This window comes from Chiloscyllium plagiosum, unplaced genomic scaffold (genome assembly GCF_037043375.1).
Source record: "Chiloscyllium plagiosum isolate Xiang-an unplaced genomic scaffold, Cpla_swu_hap1 HiC_scaffold_23, whole genome shotgun sequence".
Lineage (NCBI taxonomy): Eukaryota > Metazoa > Chordata > Chondrichthyes > Orectolobiformes > Hemiscylliidae > Chiloscyllium > Chiloscyllium plagiosum.
This window is the reverse complement of record NW_028270161.1, coordinates 61,273,833-61,291,895: the sequence shown is the minus strand read 5'-3', so window position 1 is coordinate 61,291,895 and position 18,063 is coordinate 61,273,833. Positions and strand designations below refer to the sequence as shown.

The window sequence follows — 18,063 nt, the reverse complement described above, 5'->3', positions numbered from 1 at the left end:
ACATTTTTTTAAAAAGTTATATTCTTAAGTGAACTTTAACAATTGGTGTCTGTCAGCCCAGATAATATGTTGAAGGTGTTAGCCCCCTGTGTGCTGCTGTCTGTGCCATAATGGTTAGATTGATTCTAAACTAAAAAATGTATTAACAGAGTCTTACATGGATTCATGCAATTTTTGAGCAAAGTACAGTGTAACTCTGCAAGTACAAATTCATCCCACAAACATGTATGTGTATGCGTGCATGCGTGTGTATGTGTGTAAGTAAAGGGGTCTAAGTCTTTGACCGGGTGCATGTGTGTCTGTAGGAGTGTGTGCTCGTCTGTGTGTGAGTGCCTGTGTGTATGTGTATAATGCAATGGGGTCACCTGTAGTGTGACATGAACCCAATGTCCCAGCTGAAGCCATCCCTATGCGTACCGAACTTAGCTCGGCCACTTTTCGCTGAGCAGGGGCAGAACCTTGGGTTCATGTCACACTACAGGTGACCCCATTGCACTACACTCACCCTCACACTCTCTCTCTCTCTCTCACATACACACACACACACACAGTCTTTTTTTAGACTAGAATCAATCTAAACATTATGGCACAGACAGCAGCACATAGGGGGCTAACACCTTCAACATATTATCTGGGCTGACAGACACCAATTGTTAAAGTGCACTTGAGAATGTAACTTTTTAAAAAAGTTTTGCGATTTACATATGAAAGAAGTGAAACTAACATGGTCATTCTAACAGATGAGAAACTTAACAAACAATCAAGTCTTTTTCAATGTATAATTTCCAGTTACATCACACTGTAAACTTTTGCTATAAATTCTGTGTCCTACAATCGTGTACTCCACAATCACCTGATGAAGGAGCAGCACTCTGAAAGCTAGTGCTTTCAATTAAACCTATTGGACGATAACCTGGTGTTGTGAGATTTTTAACTATGAATATTAAATGTTTCAGTAAGGTCTCCTCTCATTTGGATTTGAAAAATGCAGTTTGTTTGCTGGTATAGACAAAAGGGCACAATTGGAATATACAGTCTTACTGAGAAGTTTTAAACACAGGAATAATGAAAGAGCAAACTCATTTTGTCATGGCAAAATTGGAATCCAAAATTGGATGATGGGGAATGCGAACTTTGCATCTATGAAGCTGCTGAACGAGGAATAAAATAATCAGATAGAGACCGAAGATGAAGCAAGTGGGCAAGTTGCACATATGGATTTTAAAATATCTAGAAAATTAACTCTTAGGGATGGATCATTATAAGAAAGGAAGCACTTGAAACATTTTAAACAGCACAATTCATTAAGCAACAATTTGAGCTACCTCAAGAGGAAAAAAAGAGCAAAGTCCAGAGGTATGCATCGGAGTAAAACAAAAGTAAACTTGTTATCTCAAAAACAAAATCATTGTGAGAGAAGAAAAACAAAACTAGGGCAGACCCTTTCTGCATCAACCTCGGAATTTCTTCTTTTCACATTTATATCCAAGTCCAATATGTACTCTGTTTTACAATTAATTGTAGGAATACTAAGTCAAATGAAGTATTTTTTTCCGGATCTTCCAATATTTTTGGGAGTGTGTAAAGACTTATTTGCAAACTTCATTGTATATTTAGCTCAGGTTGGTTTTGGCAGTATATGACCCACTGTTACGTACTGCTAAAGGGAGTGGCTGGATAAAGTTTAACCCACATACTTCCTGTGTACTTGACAACAGTTAACCTATTTTTGGAGAGAAAGGTCATGCATAGCAATGGCATCTCCACCTTATTAAGAAGAATGTAATCAAGTTGATCCATGAAAAAAATATATATGGAATTCTAAGTTACGGATGCAAAGTGCTTATTCATTATAAAACAGGATCCGTCAACAAGATAAAGATGAAGCAACACCTACCTGAGCACCATACACCCGCTGCATGGCCTGCAACAACTGGTTTGTATATTCTGTTAGTGTGCCTGCATCTTCTTCAAACACACTTAGCAACGATCGTGTCTAAATAAGAAATACAACAGAATTTTATATCTTGAAGAGCATAAATTATGGATTTAACAGCTTTTACAATATTTGAAAACAACAGAGCATTGCATAGTACAACACAGGAACAGGTCCTTCGGCTGTGATGTTGTGCAAAACATGATGCCTAAATTAAACTAATCCATTCTGCCTGACCTTGCCTCATATCTCTCTATTCCTTGCATATTAATATGCTAATCTAAAAGTCCCTTAAATGCCTCTAATGTATCTGCCTTCTCCATCACCCCATGCAGTGCACTCTATACACCTATCACTCTAAACAACTTGCCCCTTACATCCCCTTTGAACTTTCCCTCACCTGAAATGCATGCCCCCTACTTTAGACATTTCAACTGTCAAAAAAATATGACTGTCAACCCTATCCATGCATCTCAAAGTTTTATAGATTTCTATCAAGTCTCCCCTCAGCGTCCACCGCTCAAGAGAAAACAACCCAAATCTTTCTGGTCTCTCCTTATAGCTCATACCCTCTAATCCATGCACCATCCTGGTAAACCTCTTCTGCACCCTCTCCAAAGCCACCTCTTTCCTGTAATGTGTTGACCAGAATTCAATGCAATAGTCTAAGTGTGGCCAAACCAAAGTCTTATAAAACTGCAATGTAACATCCTGACTCTTGTACTCAAAGCTCGACCAATGAAAGCAAGCATGCCATATGCCTTCTTTACTACCCTAGCTACTTGCATGGCCACTTTCAGCGAGCAATGGACTTGAACCCTAAGGTCCCATCAATGCTAACTCTATACTTTTCCTCAACATTTGAGCTCCCAAAATGCAGCACCTGCCCAGATTAAACTCCATCTGCCATTTCTCTGCCCATACCTGCAACTGATCAAATCCTCCTCAATCCTTTGACAACCTTCTACACTATCCACAATTCCACAGATCTTTATATTGTTTGTAAAATTACTAACCACCCATCCACGTTTTCATCCAAGTCATTTATACATATCATGAACAGCAGAGGTCCAGGCATAGATCCCTGTGAAATACCACGAGTCATGGACCTCCAGCCAGAAAAACACCCTTCCACTACTACCTTCTATAGACAAGCCAATTCTGAATTCCATCATTGTAGATCCCACGCATCTTATCTTCTTGATGAGCCTACCATGAGTAACCTTGTCTAAAATCCATGTAAACACCATGCTCTGCTCTACCTTCATGGTTCACCTTCGTCACCACCTCAAAATATTCAATCAAGTTCGTAAGACATGACCTGCCCTTCACGAAGCCATGCTGTGCCTACGTAGGTCATGCCTTTCCAAATGTGTGTAAATCCTATCCCTAAGAATTCTCTCCAATAGCTCTCCATCGACTGATGAGAGTTTCATTGGTTTACAGCTTCTTGGATTATCCTTATTTCCCTTCTTGAACAGAGGAACCTTAACTATTCATCAGTCCTCCCAGACCTCTTGCTAGCCACTGGAGAATACAAAGATCTTGGTCAAGGCCCCAGCAATCGCTCTTGCCTCTCTCAATAACCCTGGGACTTAGCCACCTTAATGTTCTTCTGGAGTCCTAAAACCACTTCTTCCTTAATCTCAGAATGCCCTAGCATATTAGCATGGCCCACACTAATCTCACTATCCTGGGTATGCTTCACCTGGGTGAATACTGATGCAAAGTACTCATTTAGGATCTCGCCGATATCCTATACCTCCTTTATCCTTGAGTGGTCCTACATTCTCCATAGTTATCCTCTTGCTTTTAAATGTATGTATAGAATGCCTTGGAGTTCTCTTTAAAGCTACTTGCCAAGATCATTTCATGGCCCCTACTTACACTTCTAATACCCTGCTTGAATTCTTTCCTGCTTTCTTTATATGCCTCGCTGGCCCGGTCTGATTTTAGCTTCCTAAACCTTACATAATCTTCTTTTCCTCTTTTGACTAAATTCTCAACCTCCCTCACTATCCAAGTGTCACCCTGTTTCCCCCCCCCCCCCTCAGTCGAAGCAGCACTCTCACAGAGACATAGTATGGCTTCTTCATCTTTATTCCGAGCCCTGGAGGGAGAGAGAACCATCACCTACGAGCACAGGGACATGAGTTCATGGTCTTCTCTGGAATAGCAGTTTCTCAATAAACTATATAGTCATTTTACAAGGTGGAGCATCCAGATAAGGCAACATACGTATTAATTGGCCGATCATTACAATCGAGTATCAATAGCAGAGGCCAAGCCCTTTACTGTTATACAATGAATGTTCCTAACCTTATTAACTGGATTCATACAATGGATACTTTTCACCTTGTTAACTGACGTTATATACTGAAAACTGCCTCATCTTGTTAAATGGCTCTACATAATGAATGCTTTCCACTTTGTTAACCCATTACGTTTGCTTCCAGCACCCCATTGTTAAATGTTATTTCTTATCTGAAGGGCATGTGCCCGAAACGTCGAATCTTCTGTTCCCTAGATGCTGCCTGACCTGCTGTGCTGTTCCAGCAATAAAGTTTCAGCCCTTATCTGATCTGAGTCATGCTCAGCTGAACCTCTTGTTTCACAAACCTCAGAACCTAACTCTTTCCCTGCCTGTTATATCCTAACACATTCTCACATTTTGCCATCTTTATCCTTCCTCCTTACTGGAATATGCAGGTCATAGAGCCAGAGAGAGGTACAACATGGAAACCTCTAATGCATCCATGCCAACCAGATATTCTAAATTAATGTAGTCCCATTTGCCAGCATTTAGCCCATATCCCTCTATACTCTTCTTCCGATTCATGTACCCATCCAAATGCCTTTTAAAATGTTGTTTAATTATAACCGCCTCTACCACCTCCCCAGCATCTCATTCCATACACCCACTACCCTTTGTGTGAAAAGGTTGCCCCTTAAGTCCCTTTTAAACCTTTCCCCTCTCACCTTAATCCTGTGTCATCTAGATTTGGACTTCACCACCCTAGCATGCCCCTCATGATTTTATAAACTTCTAGAAGGATTCCTTCCAGCTTCTGATACTCCAGAGAAAATAACCCCAACCTATTCAGCTTCTCCCTATAGCTCAAACCCTCTAACCTTGGCAACATTCTTCATTTAGCAAAAACACCTGAACTGAATGCAGTATTCCAAAAGTGGCCTAACCAATATCCTGTACAGCTGCAACATGACCTCCCAATACCTATACTCAATGCACTGACCAATAAAGGCAAGTGTACCAACCACCTTCTTCACTATCCTGTCTACCTATTTCAAGGAATTATGAACCTGCATTCCAAGGTCTCTTTATTCAGCAATACTCCCCAGGACCTTACCAAAAATAATTTAAATTTGCATTTAGCTCTTTGGTCACACATTCATGAGAATGCAGATCACTTTCAGCAAAATGATACTTTTCAAAACCACATAAGGAGGCAGAAGCTGCAGAAGGAAAACTTTCAAATCTAAATAAACATGCCTATAACTGAATGATGCTTCCAGCAGGTACCATTTTTTTGGTGGGATTTGTTTTGCTAAAAACAGTTTGTGCTCCACTAAATACCAATCCCAAAATGCTTTATATGTATCAGAACAAAAAACTTTCAACCTTGTGATGCAGACTGACCATTCCTTATCAGGTGGTGTTTTGGAAATTTGAGAACTGTGTTACTATTAAGATCAGACCAGAATTTGAAATTGGGAGTCAGGCTTTTGGGGTTTTTAAGTATACTGTACTGTACTGTTTAAGTAGGTGAAATTAAGAATACTGTACTCCCAGTACACCCACGACGGTGTTGCCAAATTCCAAATGAACAGTATCTGCAAGTTCTCTGACAACACTACTGTAGTAGGTCGAATGTCTCACAAAGACATGTCAAATCTTGAACTCTCAAATATGGGCTTGCTCGATAACAACTGCTCTCAATTAACTCTTCCTAGCTCCTGCCTAATACATGGATAATTTGCCCTCCCCCAATTTAGTACCTTCCTGCAAGTGCTCTCTTATATTTATTTCTAGTTATCTTAAGGAGTTGTGATGACTGTTTCCAAAATGCTCTCCTACTGAAAGGTCACCTGGCCAGGCTCATTAGCCAATACAAGGTCCAGTATGGCCCCTCCTCTAGTTGGACTATCCAAATAGTGGTTCAAGAAACCCTCTTGGATACATCTAACTAATCCTGCCCATCTAAATCTCTTGCTCTAAGGAAGTCCCAGTCAATATTGGGAAAGTTAAAGTTACCCACTATGATAACCCTGTTTTTATTGCATCTTTCCATAATATGCCACATATTTGTTCATCAATATCTCAGTGGCTGTTGGCAACCTCCAGTATAATCCTATCAGAGTGATTGCACCTTTACTTTTGAACCGTACCCATATTACCTCAGTGGAAGAACCCTCTAAGTCCTTGCTCTCCCTCTCGATCCTGTCTAAAACGACGAAACCCTGGAACTAAGTTTCTGTAACAGCCACAACATCAAAGTCCCATGCACTGATCCAGGCTGTAAGCTCATCTGCCTTACTTATAATATTTCTTCATGAGAATCCGAGTGTTAATGCATCCAAAAGTAATTATACTTTATTACCCACAAGCAACTATATAATGGGCACTGCTCTGACAAGAAAAGATCTTGGACTGCACGCACGACCGTATCATGATGCTGAGTCTTGAACCACAGAGGAAGGGTCACTGGACCCAAAATGTTAACTCTGATTTCTCTGCACAGATGCAGTCAGACTTGCTGAGTTTTTCCAGCAGCTTTTGTTTTTGTTCATGTAGCACAGAAACTGACTAATAATTGGTACAAAATCCTGTATTATAGACACTGATCTGTTGTAGCACGAGGTCCTTTATTACAGCAATGTCCTGTCACTGTACAAGATTTTTTAGAAATGTGATCATACATCATGGCATCACTTTGCTCAGCCAGCAACTACTGTCCATCCTAATTGCCCTGGAGGTGGTGGTGATAAGCCATCTTCTTGAAACGCTGCAGTCCATGAAGGGTTGATACTTAAATTGTACTGTTAGGAAGGAAGCGAATTCCAAGATTTTGTCTTTGCACTGATTGTGAAGAAACGATGATACAGTTACAACTCAGGATAGTGTGGGGCTTGGAGAGAAATTTCAAGCGATGGTGTTCCCCTTCATGTTTCTAGTTGACAGAGCTCATGGGTTGGGAAGATAGTTTTGAATGAGTCTTGGTGAGTTTGTATGTGTTGCTGATCACAGCATACCTTGGGCTTTAACTCAATCTTCTTGCCTGCTTTACAGATCTCTTAACTATCTGAATCACCAAAACTCCAGAAATTCAAACATCTACAACAATGACACATCCACAGTGCGCTGGGATAGAGAATTCCACAGATTCACAACCCTTTGAGTAAAGTAATTCCTCCACCCCTCAGTGCCAAATGATTAGCTTCTTTCCTAAAGGCTAATTCAGATTCCCTCACCAAAGGATGAGTTACCATAATGCATCACGGAGGTAGTAGTCACTGTTGGCACCACATATTGGTGGTGCACAGAGAAAATGTTCGAAGTGATGAATGGGGTGCCAGTAAAGCTGGCTACTTTGTTCTGGATGATGTTGCATTTTTTTTGAGTGTTTTTGGAGCTACACATTTGGAACTATACATTTGATTTATTTATTGTCACATATACATTGTTACAAAATACAACAAAAAGTGTTGTACACCATCACCACTCTCCAATGCCATCTTAAAGTATAGAAAACTAAACCAAAACATAGAATATAAAGGCAGAAAAATGAAAAAATAAAGAAAACATATTCAATTTTATAGTCCTTCTTGTTAAGTGCTCCGCCATGGGCCATAGGCCTGGTGGCTAGGCACAAATCCTTTTCACCATACCACAGCCACTGGAATGAAATTTGCCACTCTTCTGACACCCGAGCCACTATGAGCCCTTGATAGGCCTCACCAACACAGACGCTATCAGCTACTGCACTGGCCTAATCTCGATTCAATCACCATGAGTACACTTCTAGTCCACTTCACCAATGCAGCTGCGACTGATGCCACTGGGCCTCATACCAGACCCAAACCTGTCTCTGCTGCTGCCTCCATGAATGTGCGCTGGACGCAGATGCTGCTGGGAACACAAACTTGCCTCCGCTGCAGCCATGTGTCTGGACTAGGACCACCTCCTCAGAAACAATCGGAACCAAAAAGGGGCTCTGATGCCACTGCCACGAGTCCACACTGTTGGGTCTACTTGAGTCCGTACTGCTAGGCCCACCTGCTACTACTGACTGTTACTGTCGCTGTGATCAAACTTTTCCCAATAAGTAAAATGAAAGAGAAAGAAAAGGGGAAGAGGAAAAATAAAACAAATGAAGAGAAAACTGGATGGATCGGACGGGCCCTGCGCTCAGGAGCCATACCCGACTCCCATTTTCACTGGCGCGATTAAACTTTCTTGGCTATTTTGGAAGTACTCGGGGGAAAATTCTCCTGTTGCTTCCATGAAGTTTGAATGATGTTTCTTAAAACAATACACTCTGGAACCAAACAACGATCAAACTATACTGGATTTAGTAATGTCTGATGAGACAGAATTAACTGCTCATCTCACAGCAAAATGAGCATCTAGGCAACCATGTTCATAATATGATGGCATTTCAAATTCGGTGAGAAACTTGGATCTAAACTAGTGCCTTAAACTTAAATAAGACCAATACAAAAAGTATTATGATAAACATGCATGTAGATCACTGTTCCAAACAACTTTCTGGACTTTTAAAAATAAGACTTCCATAGAACTAGCCAAAATCTGACTAATCTTAAATTGACAGTTCCTAAACTGCACATCTTTGGACTGTGGGAGGAAACTCCTTACAGACAGTTGCCCGAAGCTGGAATTGAATCTGGGTCCTTGGCACTGCGAGGCAGCAGTGCTAACCACCAAGTCACCGTGCTCCATTCCCTTTGAAATAAAGGCCATCCATATTATCTGCTGAACTTGTATGCCAGCTATTATGTGCTATTAGTATTCAATGTTGAAGTTACCATTGATAGTTTAATTGGACTACTGTTGCTTTGGAATTAAACTAGTCTCCTTAAGGGTGATTCAAAAAGTGAGGAATATGCTGGTCCATGAGATTCCATGTTGTATTCTTCGCACGCTCAGGATTGTTATGATAGGAACTGTCAATTTAAGATTAGTCAGGCCCGTAATGTGGCTTAATTATGCACACTCAAAGCTGCAAACACTTGCAAACAGGAACTGTTCTATGCTACAAAAAATAATGCGCCTTTAATGAATTAACAGCATGCAGCACAATAGTCCCCTCGTGCACTTTCCATAGCAACACTTTGATCCATCAGTGCCAATTTGTCAACCAATCCCATGGTCAGTTAAATCAATTAATTAATAATCTGGAATTGAAAGCTAGTCTCCATGAAGGTCACCTGTAAATTGTATTTTACCACGACTAATACACCAAACTTGCACATTCCTGACCACTATGGGGCAATTTAGCATGACCAAACCACATAACCTGCACTACTTTGGGCTGTGGGAAGAAGTTAGAGAATCCAGCGGAAACCCACATAGACACAGGGAGAACATGCAAACTTCACACACAGTCACCCAAGGCTGGAATCAAACACACATCCCTGGCACGGTGATGCAGAAATGCTAACCACTGAGCAACAGTTTAATTAGAGTAGAGTACATGATAAAAAGTGCACAGTATCTCTTATAAATATCAATGGACAAATTTGTGGGCTTTGATCATTGGTCACAGGACATAAGACTAAAGACGTGGAACCACAAGAGATGGGGGAAGATACTAAACGAGTATTTTGCACAAGTGTTTATTTTGGAGAAGGACATGGAAGATATAGAATGCGGGGAAAGAGATGGTGACGTCTTGAACAATGCCCAAACTGTACAGGTGGTGGTGCTGGATATCTTAAAATGCGTAAAGGTAGATAAATCCCCAGGACCTGATCAGGTGTGCCCAAGAACTCTGTGGTAAGTGTGATGATGCTGCTCCTTTAACAATGTTATGCTGTCCTTACATTTGTTTTTCCAGAGTGGTCGCAACTGCAATAGATTCTGAAATGTCTGGGTTGAGAAGCTTTTAGGATTTTAAACAAACACTTGTACAATGAAAGGCAAGTGGCCAGTTCTCCCATCTTAGCTTTACTTTGATTTGGTGTGGTTTGAGCAAGCAGTCAGTTTTTTGAGGCTGCTGTTCAAAGAAACAGCTATATGGAAGAAGGTGTTCCATGCTGAATCGCTGTCATCTCTCTCTTCTGTAAGACCCTGTGTTTGATTTTACCTTTTTGCCAAGGGGTGTTTATGGGGATTGTTACAGGAATTTGGAACAGCATCATTAAGTTGGGATAATCTGTTGGGTTTTTGGATTAGTTAAGTTATTCTGTTATCTGTTCTCTTTTGTTGTGTTGCATTCGGTACTCTGTAAATAAATTGTTTTGTTTAAAACCGAGGGGTTTTGACCATCTACATCACTCTTGGAATATACACCTGCTCAAAAACTAGAACTGCCTTGAAATGCTTTGAGGGGGTTTGGTCTAGTCCATAATAGACTGGGGGAGGGGCAGGTGTCTTTGTGGAATTTGTTCTATATTTCCAATTTAGGATTAGGGTTGCTGGACTCGAAGGCAGCAAATGGTAGATGTTACTGTCTTTTGTTCTGGGTGTCGATTTGGGTTGGTTTGAACGGTGCTTGGGATAGCACTAGTGCTTTCAGTTACCAAGAGTTTTCTGGGGGTTTTACAAAAGGCTGGAATTAGCAGACAATCTGGAGTTGGAGCTGCCTCAGTCTGTGTGGAAAGGATAAATAATTACAGCAATAGTTCAGCATTTAAATTTGCTGGAAATTCCATCAGAATCTTTGCAGATGTCTAAAATTCAATTGAAAATGAAGCAGCTTGAGTTAGAGACAAATGACAAGGAAAGGGCAAAAGAAGTGAAACTTTTTGAATTAAGATTGAAAGCAAAGAGAAAAACAATGAGTTGACTTAGCAGAACAAAAAAGAAAGAAAAAGAGAGGGAAAAGGAGAGAGAGGAAAGGAAGAAAGAGAGGGAGCTTGAATTTCAGAATTGGCACTTAGACAGGAAAGTCAGCTTAAAAGGACGGAGATGATCATATCTGTTCTTAGAGGAACCTGTTTGGGAGAGATCACAGCACAGAAACACATAAGTTGAATAGTTTTAAGTGTGGCCTTGCTGTAAGTCTGCAGTAGTGAGTAGCGTGGATTCTTTCCTGATTATATGTTTTATTAAGATATGTCCCTTTATTAAACTTAAAAAATATATAAGCCATATTTAATATAAGTATTAAGTTAGCCTGGAGCAGTGTTTTGTTGAGGAATAAGACAGTGCTATTTTCCAGGTCTGTAGATTGGAAAAAGCAAAAATGGCTTTAGTAGAGTGATACGTTCTTCTTGTCGGATGTGAGAGTTTAGGTAGAGGTTATGCGTTACTGAGGATTACATCTGCAATAAATGCCGTTGATTGTAGATCCTATAAAATCAAATGGATCGGTTGGACAAGCAGTTAGAGGCAATGAGGAATTTACAAGAACAAGGGGATGTGATGGATGCCAGTTATATGAAGGGGGTAAAGTCTCAGGTACAGTCACATAGATGGGTTAACTCCAGGAAATGTAAGAGAGGTAGGCAGCTAGTGCAGGAGTCTTCCGTGGCTATCCCCATTTCAAACAAGTATGCTGTTTTGGAAAATGTAGAGTTTATGGAGTCTCAGGGGAATGTAACACGAACAACCAAGTTTCTGGTATTGAGACTGGTTCTAATGCAACGAGAGGTATGTCAGGTTCCAAGAGATCAATTGTGTTAGGGCAGTCTCTAGTCTGCAGCACAGACAGACATTTCTGTGGCCAGCAGTGAAAAGTCAGAATGGTGTGTTGCCTCCCTGGTGTGAGGATCAAGGATGTCTCAGAGAGTGTGCAATTGTCAAGGGGGGAAAGGGCCCAGCAGGAGGTCATTGTACACATTGGAATCAATGATATGGGAAGGGAAAAGGATGAGATTCTGAAGGGAGAATATATAGATTAAGGCAGGAATTTAAAAAGGAGGTCCTCGAGATTAGTAATATCTGGAATACTCCCGGTGCCACGAGCTAGTCAGGGTAGCAATAGAAGGACAGAGCAGATGAATGTGTGGCTGAGAAGCTGGTGCAGGGGGAGAAGAATTCACATTTTTGGATCATTGGAATCTCTTCTGGGATAGAAGTGACCTGTACAAGGAGGACAATCACACCTGAATTGGAAGGGGACTAATATACTGGTAGGGAAATTTGCTAGAGCTGCTCAGGAGGATTTAAACTAGTAACGTTGGGGGAAGGTGGGACCCAGGGAGATAGCGAGGAAAGAGATCAATCTGAAACTGGCACAGTTGAGAAAAGAAGCAAGACAAATAGTCAGGGCAGGCAGGGACAAAGCAGAGAACAAGGTAGGTCTGATAAATTAAACAGCATTTATTTCAATGCAAGAGGCCTAACAGGGAAGGCAGGTGAAATCAGGGCATGATCAGGAACATGGGACTGGGATATTATAGCAATTGCAGAAACGTGGGTCAGGGATTGACAGGGCTGACAGGTTAATGTTCCAGGATACGAATACCACAGGAAGGACAGAATGGGAGGCAAAAGAGGAGGGGGAGTAGCGTTTTTGATAAGGGATAACATTACAGCTGTACTGAGAGAGGATATTCCCAGAAATACATCTGGGGAAGTTATTTGGGTGGAACGGAGAAAGAAGAAAGGACTGATCACCTTATTGGGATTGTATTATAGACGCCCTAATAGTCAGAGGGAAATTGAGAAATACATTTGAAAGGAGATCTCAGTTATCTGTAAGAATAATAGGGTGGTTATGTAGGGGATTTTAACTTTCCAAACATAGACTGGGACTGCCATAGTGTTAAGGGTTAGATGGAGAGGAATTTGTTAAGTGTATACAAGAACATTTTCTGATTCAGTATGTGGCTGTACCTACTAGAGAAGGTGCAAAACTTGACTTACTCTTGGGAAATAAGACAGGACAGGTGACTGAGGTGTCAGTGGGGGAGCACTTTGGGGTCAGCGGCCATAATTCTATTAGTTTTAAAATAGTGATGGAAAAGGATGGGCTAGATCTACAAGTTGAAGTTTTAAATTGGAGGAAGGCTAATTTTGACGGTATCAGGCAAGAACTTTCAAAAGCTGATTGGGGACACATGTTCGCGGGTAAAGGAATGGCTGGCAAATGGGAAACCTTCAGAAATGAGATAACAAGAGTCCAGAGACAGTATACTCCTGTTAGGGTGAAAGGAAAGACTAGTAGATGGAGGGAATGCTGGATGACTAAATAAATTGAGGGTTTGCTCAAGATAAAGAAGGAATCGTATGTCAGGTCTCGACAGGAGAGATCCAGTGAACCTGCAAAGAGTATAAAAGCAGTAGGAGTACACTTAAGCGGGAAATCAGGAGGGCAAAAAGGGGACATGAAATAGCTTTGGCAATTAGAGTTAAGGAGAATCCAAAGGGGTTTTACAAATACATTAAGGACAAAAGGATCTAGGGAGAGAATAGGGCCCCTCAAAGATCAGCAAGGTGGCCTTTGTGTGGAGTCGCAGAAGATGGGGGAGATATTAAATGAGTACTTTGCATCAGTGTTTACTGTGGAAAAGGACATGGAAGATATAGAATGTGGGGAAATAGATGGTGACATCTTCAAAAATGTCAATATTACAGAGGATGAAGTGTTGGACATAAAACTGGACAAATTCCCAGGACCTGATCAGGTGTACCCTCGAAATCCGTCAGTAGCTGGGGAATTGATTGCTGGGACCCTTGCTGAGATATTTGTATCATCAATAGTCACAGGTGAGGTGCTGGAAGACTGGAGGTTGGCTAATGTGGTACCACTGTTTAAGAAGGGTGAATAAGGACAAGCCAGGGAACTATAGGCCAGTGAGCCTGCCGTCAGTGGTAGACAAGTTGTTGGAGGGAATCCTGAGGGACAGGATTTCATGTATTTGGAAAGGCAAGGACTGATTAGGGATACTCAACATAGCTTTGTGCATGGGAAATCATGTCTCAGAAACTTGATTGAGTTTTTTGAAATAGTAACAAAGAGGATTGATGAGGGCAGAGCGGTAGACGTGATCTATATGGACTTCACTAAGGCGTTTGAAAGGTTCCCCTTGGGAGACTGATTAGCAAGATTAGATCTCATGGAATACAGGGAGAACTAGCCATTTTGATACGGAGATGGCTGAAAAGGTAGAAGGCAGAGGGTGGAGGTGGAGGGTTGTTTTTCAGACTGGAGGCCTGTGACCAGTGGAGTGCCACAAGGATCGATGCTGGGTCCTCTACTTTTCGTCATTTATATAATTGATTTTGAGGTATGGTTAGTATGTTTGCAGATGACACCAAAATTGGAGGCGTAGTGGACAGCAAAGAAGGTTACCTCAGATTACAACAGGATCTTGATGAGATGGGCCAATGCGCTGAGGAGTGGCAGATGGAGTTTAATCTAGATAAATGTGAGGTGCTGTATTTTGGAAAAGCAAAGTAGGGCCGGACTTATACACTTAATGGTAAGCTCGTAGGGTGTGTTGCTGAACAAAGAGACCTTGGAGTGCAGGTTCATAGCTCCTTGAAAGTAGAATCGCAGGTGGATATGATAGTGAAGAAGGTGCTTGGTATGCTTTCCTTTATTGGTCAGAGTATTGAGTACATGAATTGGGAGGTCATGTTGAGGCTGTACAGGACATTGGTTAGGCCACTTTATGAATACTGCATGCAATTCTGGTCTCCTTCCTATCAGAAGAATGTTGTGAAACTTGAAGAGGGTTCAGAAAAGATTTACAAGGATGTTGCCAGGGTTGGAGGATTTGAGCTATAGGGAGAGGCTGAATAGGCTGGGGTTTTTTCCCTGGAGTGTCGGAGACTGAGGGGTGACCTTATAGAGGTTTATAAAATCATAAGGGGCATGGATAGGATAAATAGACAAGGTCTTTTCCCTGGGGTCGGGAAGTCCAGAGCCAGAGGTTTAGGTTAAGAGGAGAAAGATATAAAAGAGACCTAAGGGGCAAATTTTTCACAGAGGATGGTGTGTGTGTAGAATGAGCTGTCAGAGGAAGTGGTGGAGGCTAGTACAATTGCAACATTTAAAAGGCATCTGGATGGGTATATGAATAGGAAGGGTTTGGAGGTACATGGGCCAAGTGCTAGCAGGTGGGACTAGATTGGGGTGGGATATCTGGTCGGCATGGATGAGTTGGACCAAAAGGTCTGTTTCCATGTTGTACATCTCTTGACTCTATAAATGCCAGGAAGATGTGATGAAGTCCTGATATGTTCAGATCTTTGTTGGAATTGCTGAGGAAGTTAAGCTTCCTATGGGTAACTCTCGCTGGGACATTCCATGGATGGCAGATCTGTGGTAATTACCTGGATAATGCCAAATGCTAAACACTGGTCTAAAACTTAGGTAACCCCACAATTGACCCCATCATTCTCCTAACCAAATTATTGATTTCACTTAAACTCCTGAATACACTCCTAACACAACCTAACCAGCAGCCCCACTGACCCAACCATCCAAATATTCCACCAGCCCACCAAACAACTCAACCTACCCCTTAACAATTCAACCAGCTTCCTAATTACTTAATTACACCACTAATCAACCCAACCCAACATGTAAAGGCTGAAGCATGTTGATTTTTCATTATTTAAAGAAAATAACAAATGAAATGATTCTGGGGAATGAGAAAATGGTATGGGATCAGCTATTTTGGGCCCTGAAGCCGGAACAAAATTCTAAGAATGACAAAGAGTTAATGACATTTGAAAAATGGCAAAAAAGCATTTATTCCAACGATTTAATTCTGATATTGCAGGCTTTAAAAATAATATTAAAAGGGCATTTCTGTTTACCTGCATAATACAATCAAGTTAAGAGAAAACACTTCAAAATGGAGGCCACAGCAGGCCATTTCTGTAAGAGTGAATTACATCAAAGATTATTGAGCTGTGTTGTCTCTATTCAGAAAAAGGAGATATTTAGAATTCAACCAAGCCCTGGGCTCTCGCTAGGCTAATTAGCTCTCATTGTCGGAAAGATGACTCAATTGTCTCGGGCAGATACTTCTGAAAGTGGAACTGCATAAAAACCGACTATACAGTTCTGTGTTTATGTGCAGAACTCCAAAAAGGTTGAGAATCATGGTTTTGACAGAGGGAAGACAAAGAGACCAAACACTTTTTTGTTGAAGGAAAGTCAGGCAATGTGGAAGTGCTGACACCGCAGAACTGATGAAGAACAAAGAATCTTCACCCTCCCCCCGTACCCCGCAAATTGCGCTGCCCAGCTAAGTTCAGTTGAACAAAAAAAAACTATGAAAGTAGAAAAGCCATTATATTTGCTGGATATGACTTGAATAGTTAATCTCTTTGTTTCAGTATTAAGGAACTCAGGCAAATGCCCTCACAATATACCAGAGAGACTTGTTGGGACTTTCTTCTTTTAAGTATTTTGTACTTGATTTTGTCTTTTTAACTAATATTTAGATCATGACATTCTCTCTTTATCCTTAACAGCTTGTGCAAAATTAATCAATGCTAAAACAAAAGCTTGACTGCAGTCTAATTTAGTTTAACTAACTGCAAATTCAAAAAGGGCACTAAACACATTATTTCAATTCCGTTCACTGATCACTTTACGGACGAGCTTCGTGGTTGTGAGAGCTGGAATGGAAGGTTTCCATTATAAGGACATCAGCAGACAGGTATGACGTAGACATTTCCAAATCAACCTGTTCAGAGTTGTTATGACACACCTGTGGAGCAAGTGGGACTTAAACCCTGACCTTGGTCAGGAATACATAGGTAGTTCAGGGATAATAGGTCTACATTTGCAAACAAGAATGATGATGAATAGGAAAGAGAGAATGCAGAAACTGTTCTCATCAACAAAAAATGATTATAAATAATAGATTTTAGAATCCATCATTAAGGGGATCATAGCTGGACACTTAGAAAATCACAATATGATGAAGCAGAGACAATGTTGCTTTGCAAAAGAGTTTATTCATAATGTAACATACATGGTGGTTAGTGGTAACCAGTGATCTGGTGGGCATGGTTTTCTGAAAAGGTGCCATAGATTGCTGCACAAGACAACAGCACATATTGTTAGGTTTAACAAAACTCTAATGGGAGAATTGAAGCACAAAGCGGTGCTTGATTCACTTTGGGAATCAATGCAGATCTGCTTATTTTCATTTGATCCGGTATTATACCTGATTTCATCCAAATAGTGTATATTCTAGGAAGTACTGTATTATCTTTATTAAATATCTTCACTATCTCCTTCAAAGTTACCCTATCTGGCCCTGCAGCAGTTTTTACGTCCATCGCCTTCATGGCATGATTCACGTCCTCTACTGTTACAGGACCTGTCAGTGTCCCACTCTCCGATCCCTGCCCTTGCCTTTTATATTTTGTAAGTCCCTAGATACCTGAAAGTGTCAGCGCAGATGGATTAGTGTGGTGAAGAAGGCATACGGGATGCTTGCCTTTATTAGCCGGGGCATAAAATACAGGAGCAAGGAAGCCTTGATACAACTTTATAAGTCATTAGTTAGGTCACAGATGGAATACTGTGTGCAGTTCTGATGGCCACACTATTGGAAGGACATGATTGCAGTGGAGAGGGTACACAGGAGATTCACTAGGATAATGCCTGGGATGAAAAGTCTGTTATAACGAGAAACTTGACAAGCTGGGATCGTTTTCCTTGAAGCAGAGGAGGGGAGACCTGATTGATGTACACAAAGTTTATGAGAGGCATAGACAGAGTAGAGTGAGAGAATCTGTTCCCCAAGGCAGAGGTGTCTAAGACCTGAAATAATAAGTGTAAGGTGAGAATTAAGTGGTTCAGAGGGGATCTGAGGAATTTGTTTTTCACCCGGGGTGGTGGATATATTAAATTTGCTCCCTAAAGAGGATACTGGAGGCAAGTACTCTCAACATTTAATATCCTATCTGTGGATTAGCACTTAAAATTCCAGGGCATAGTAGACTACTG

The 18,063-nt window shown here is 41.1% G+C and overlaps 1 protein-coding gene across 1 annotated transcript in view; it reads right to left on the bottom strand.

The window, feature by feature from the left end:
- The window catches only part of appl2 (adaptor protein, phosphotyrosine interacting with PH domain and leucine zipper 2), a 159,445-nt gene that overhangs the window by 132,490 nt on the left and 8,892 nt on the right, over positions 1–18,063 (bottom strand). The window contains exon 2 of the mRNA XM_043713267.2: positions 1,898–1,996. Coding sequence (XP_043569202.2) covers positions 1,898–1,996 — 99 coding nt within the window. The remainder of the gene's footprint in view (positions 1–1,897; positions 1,997–18,063) is intronic.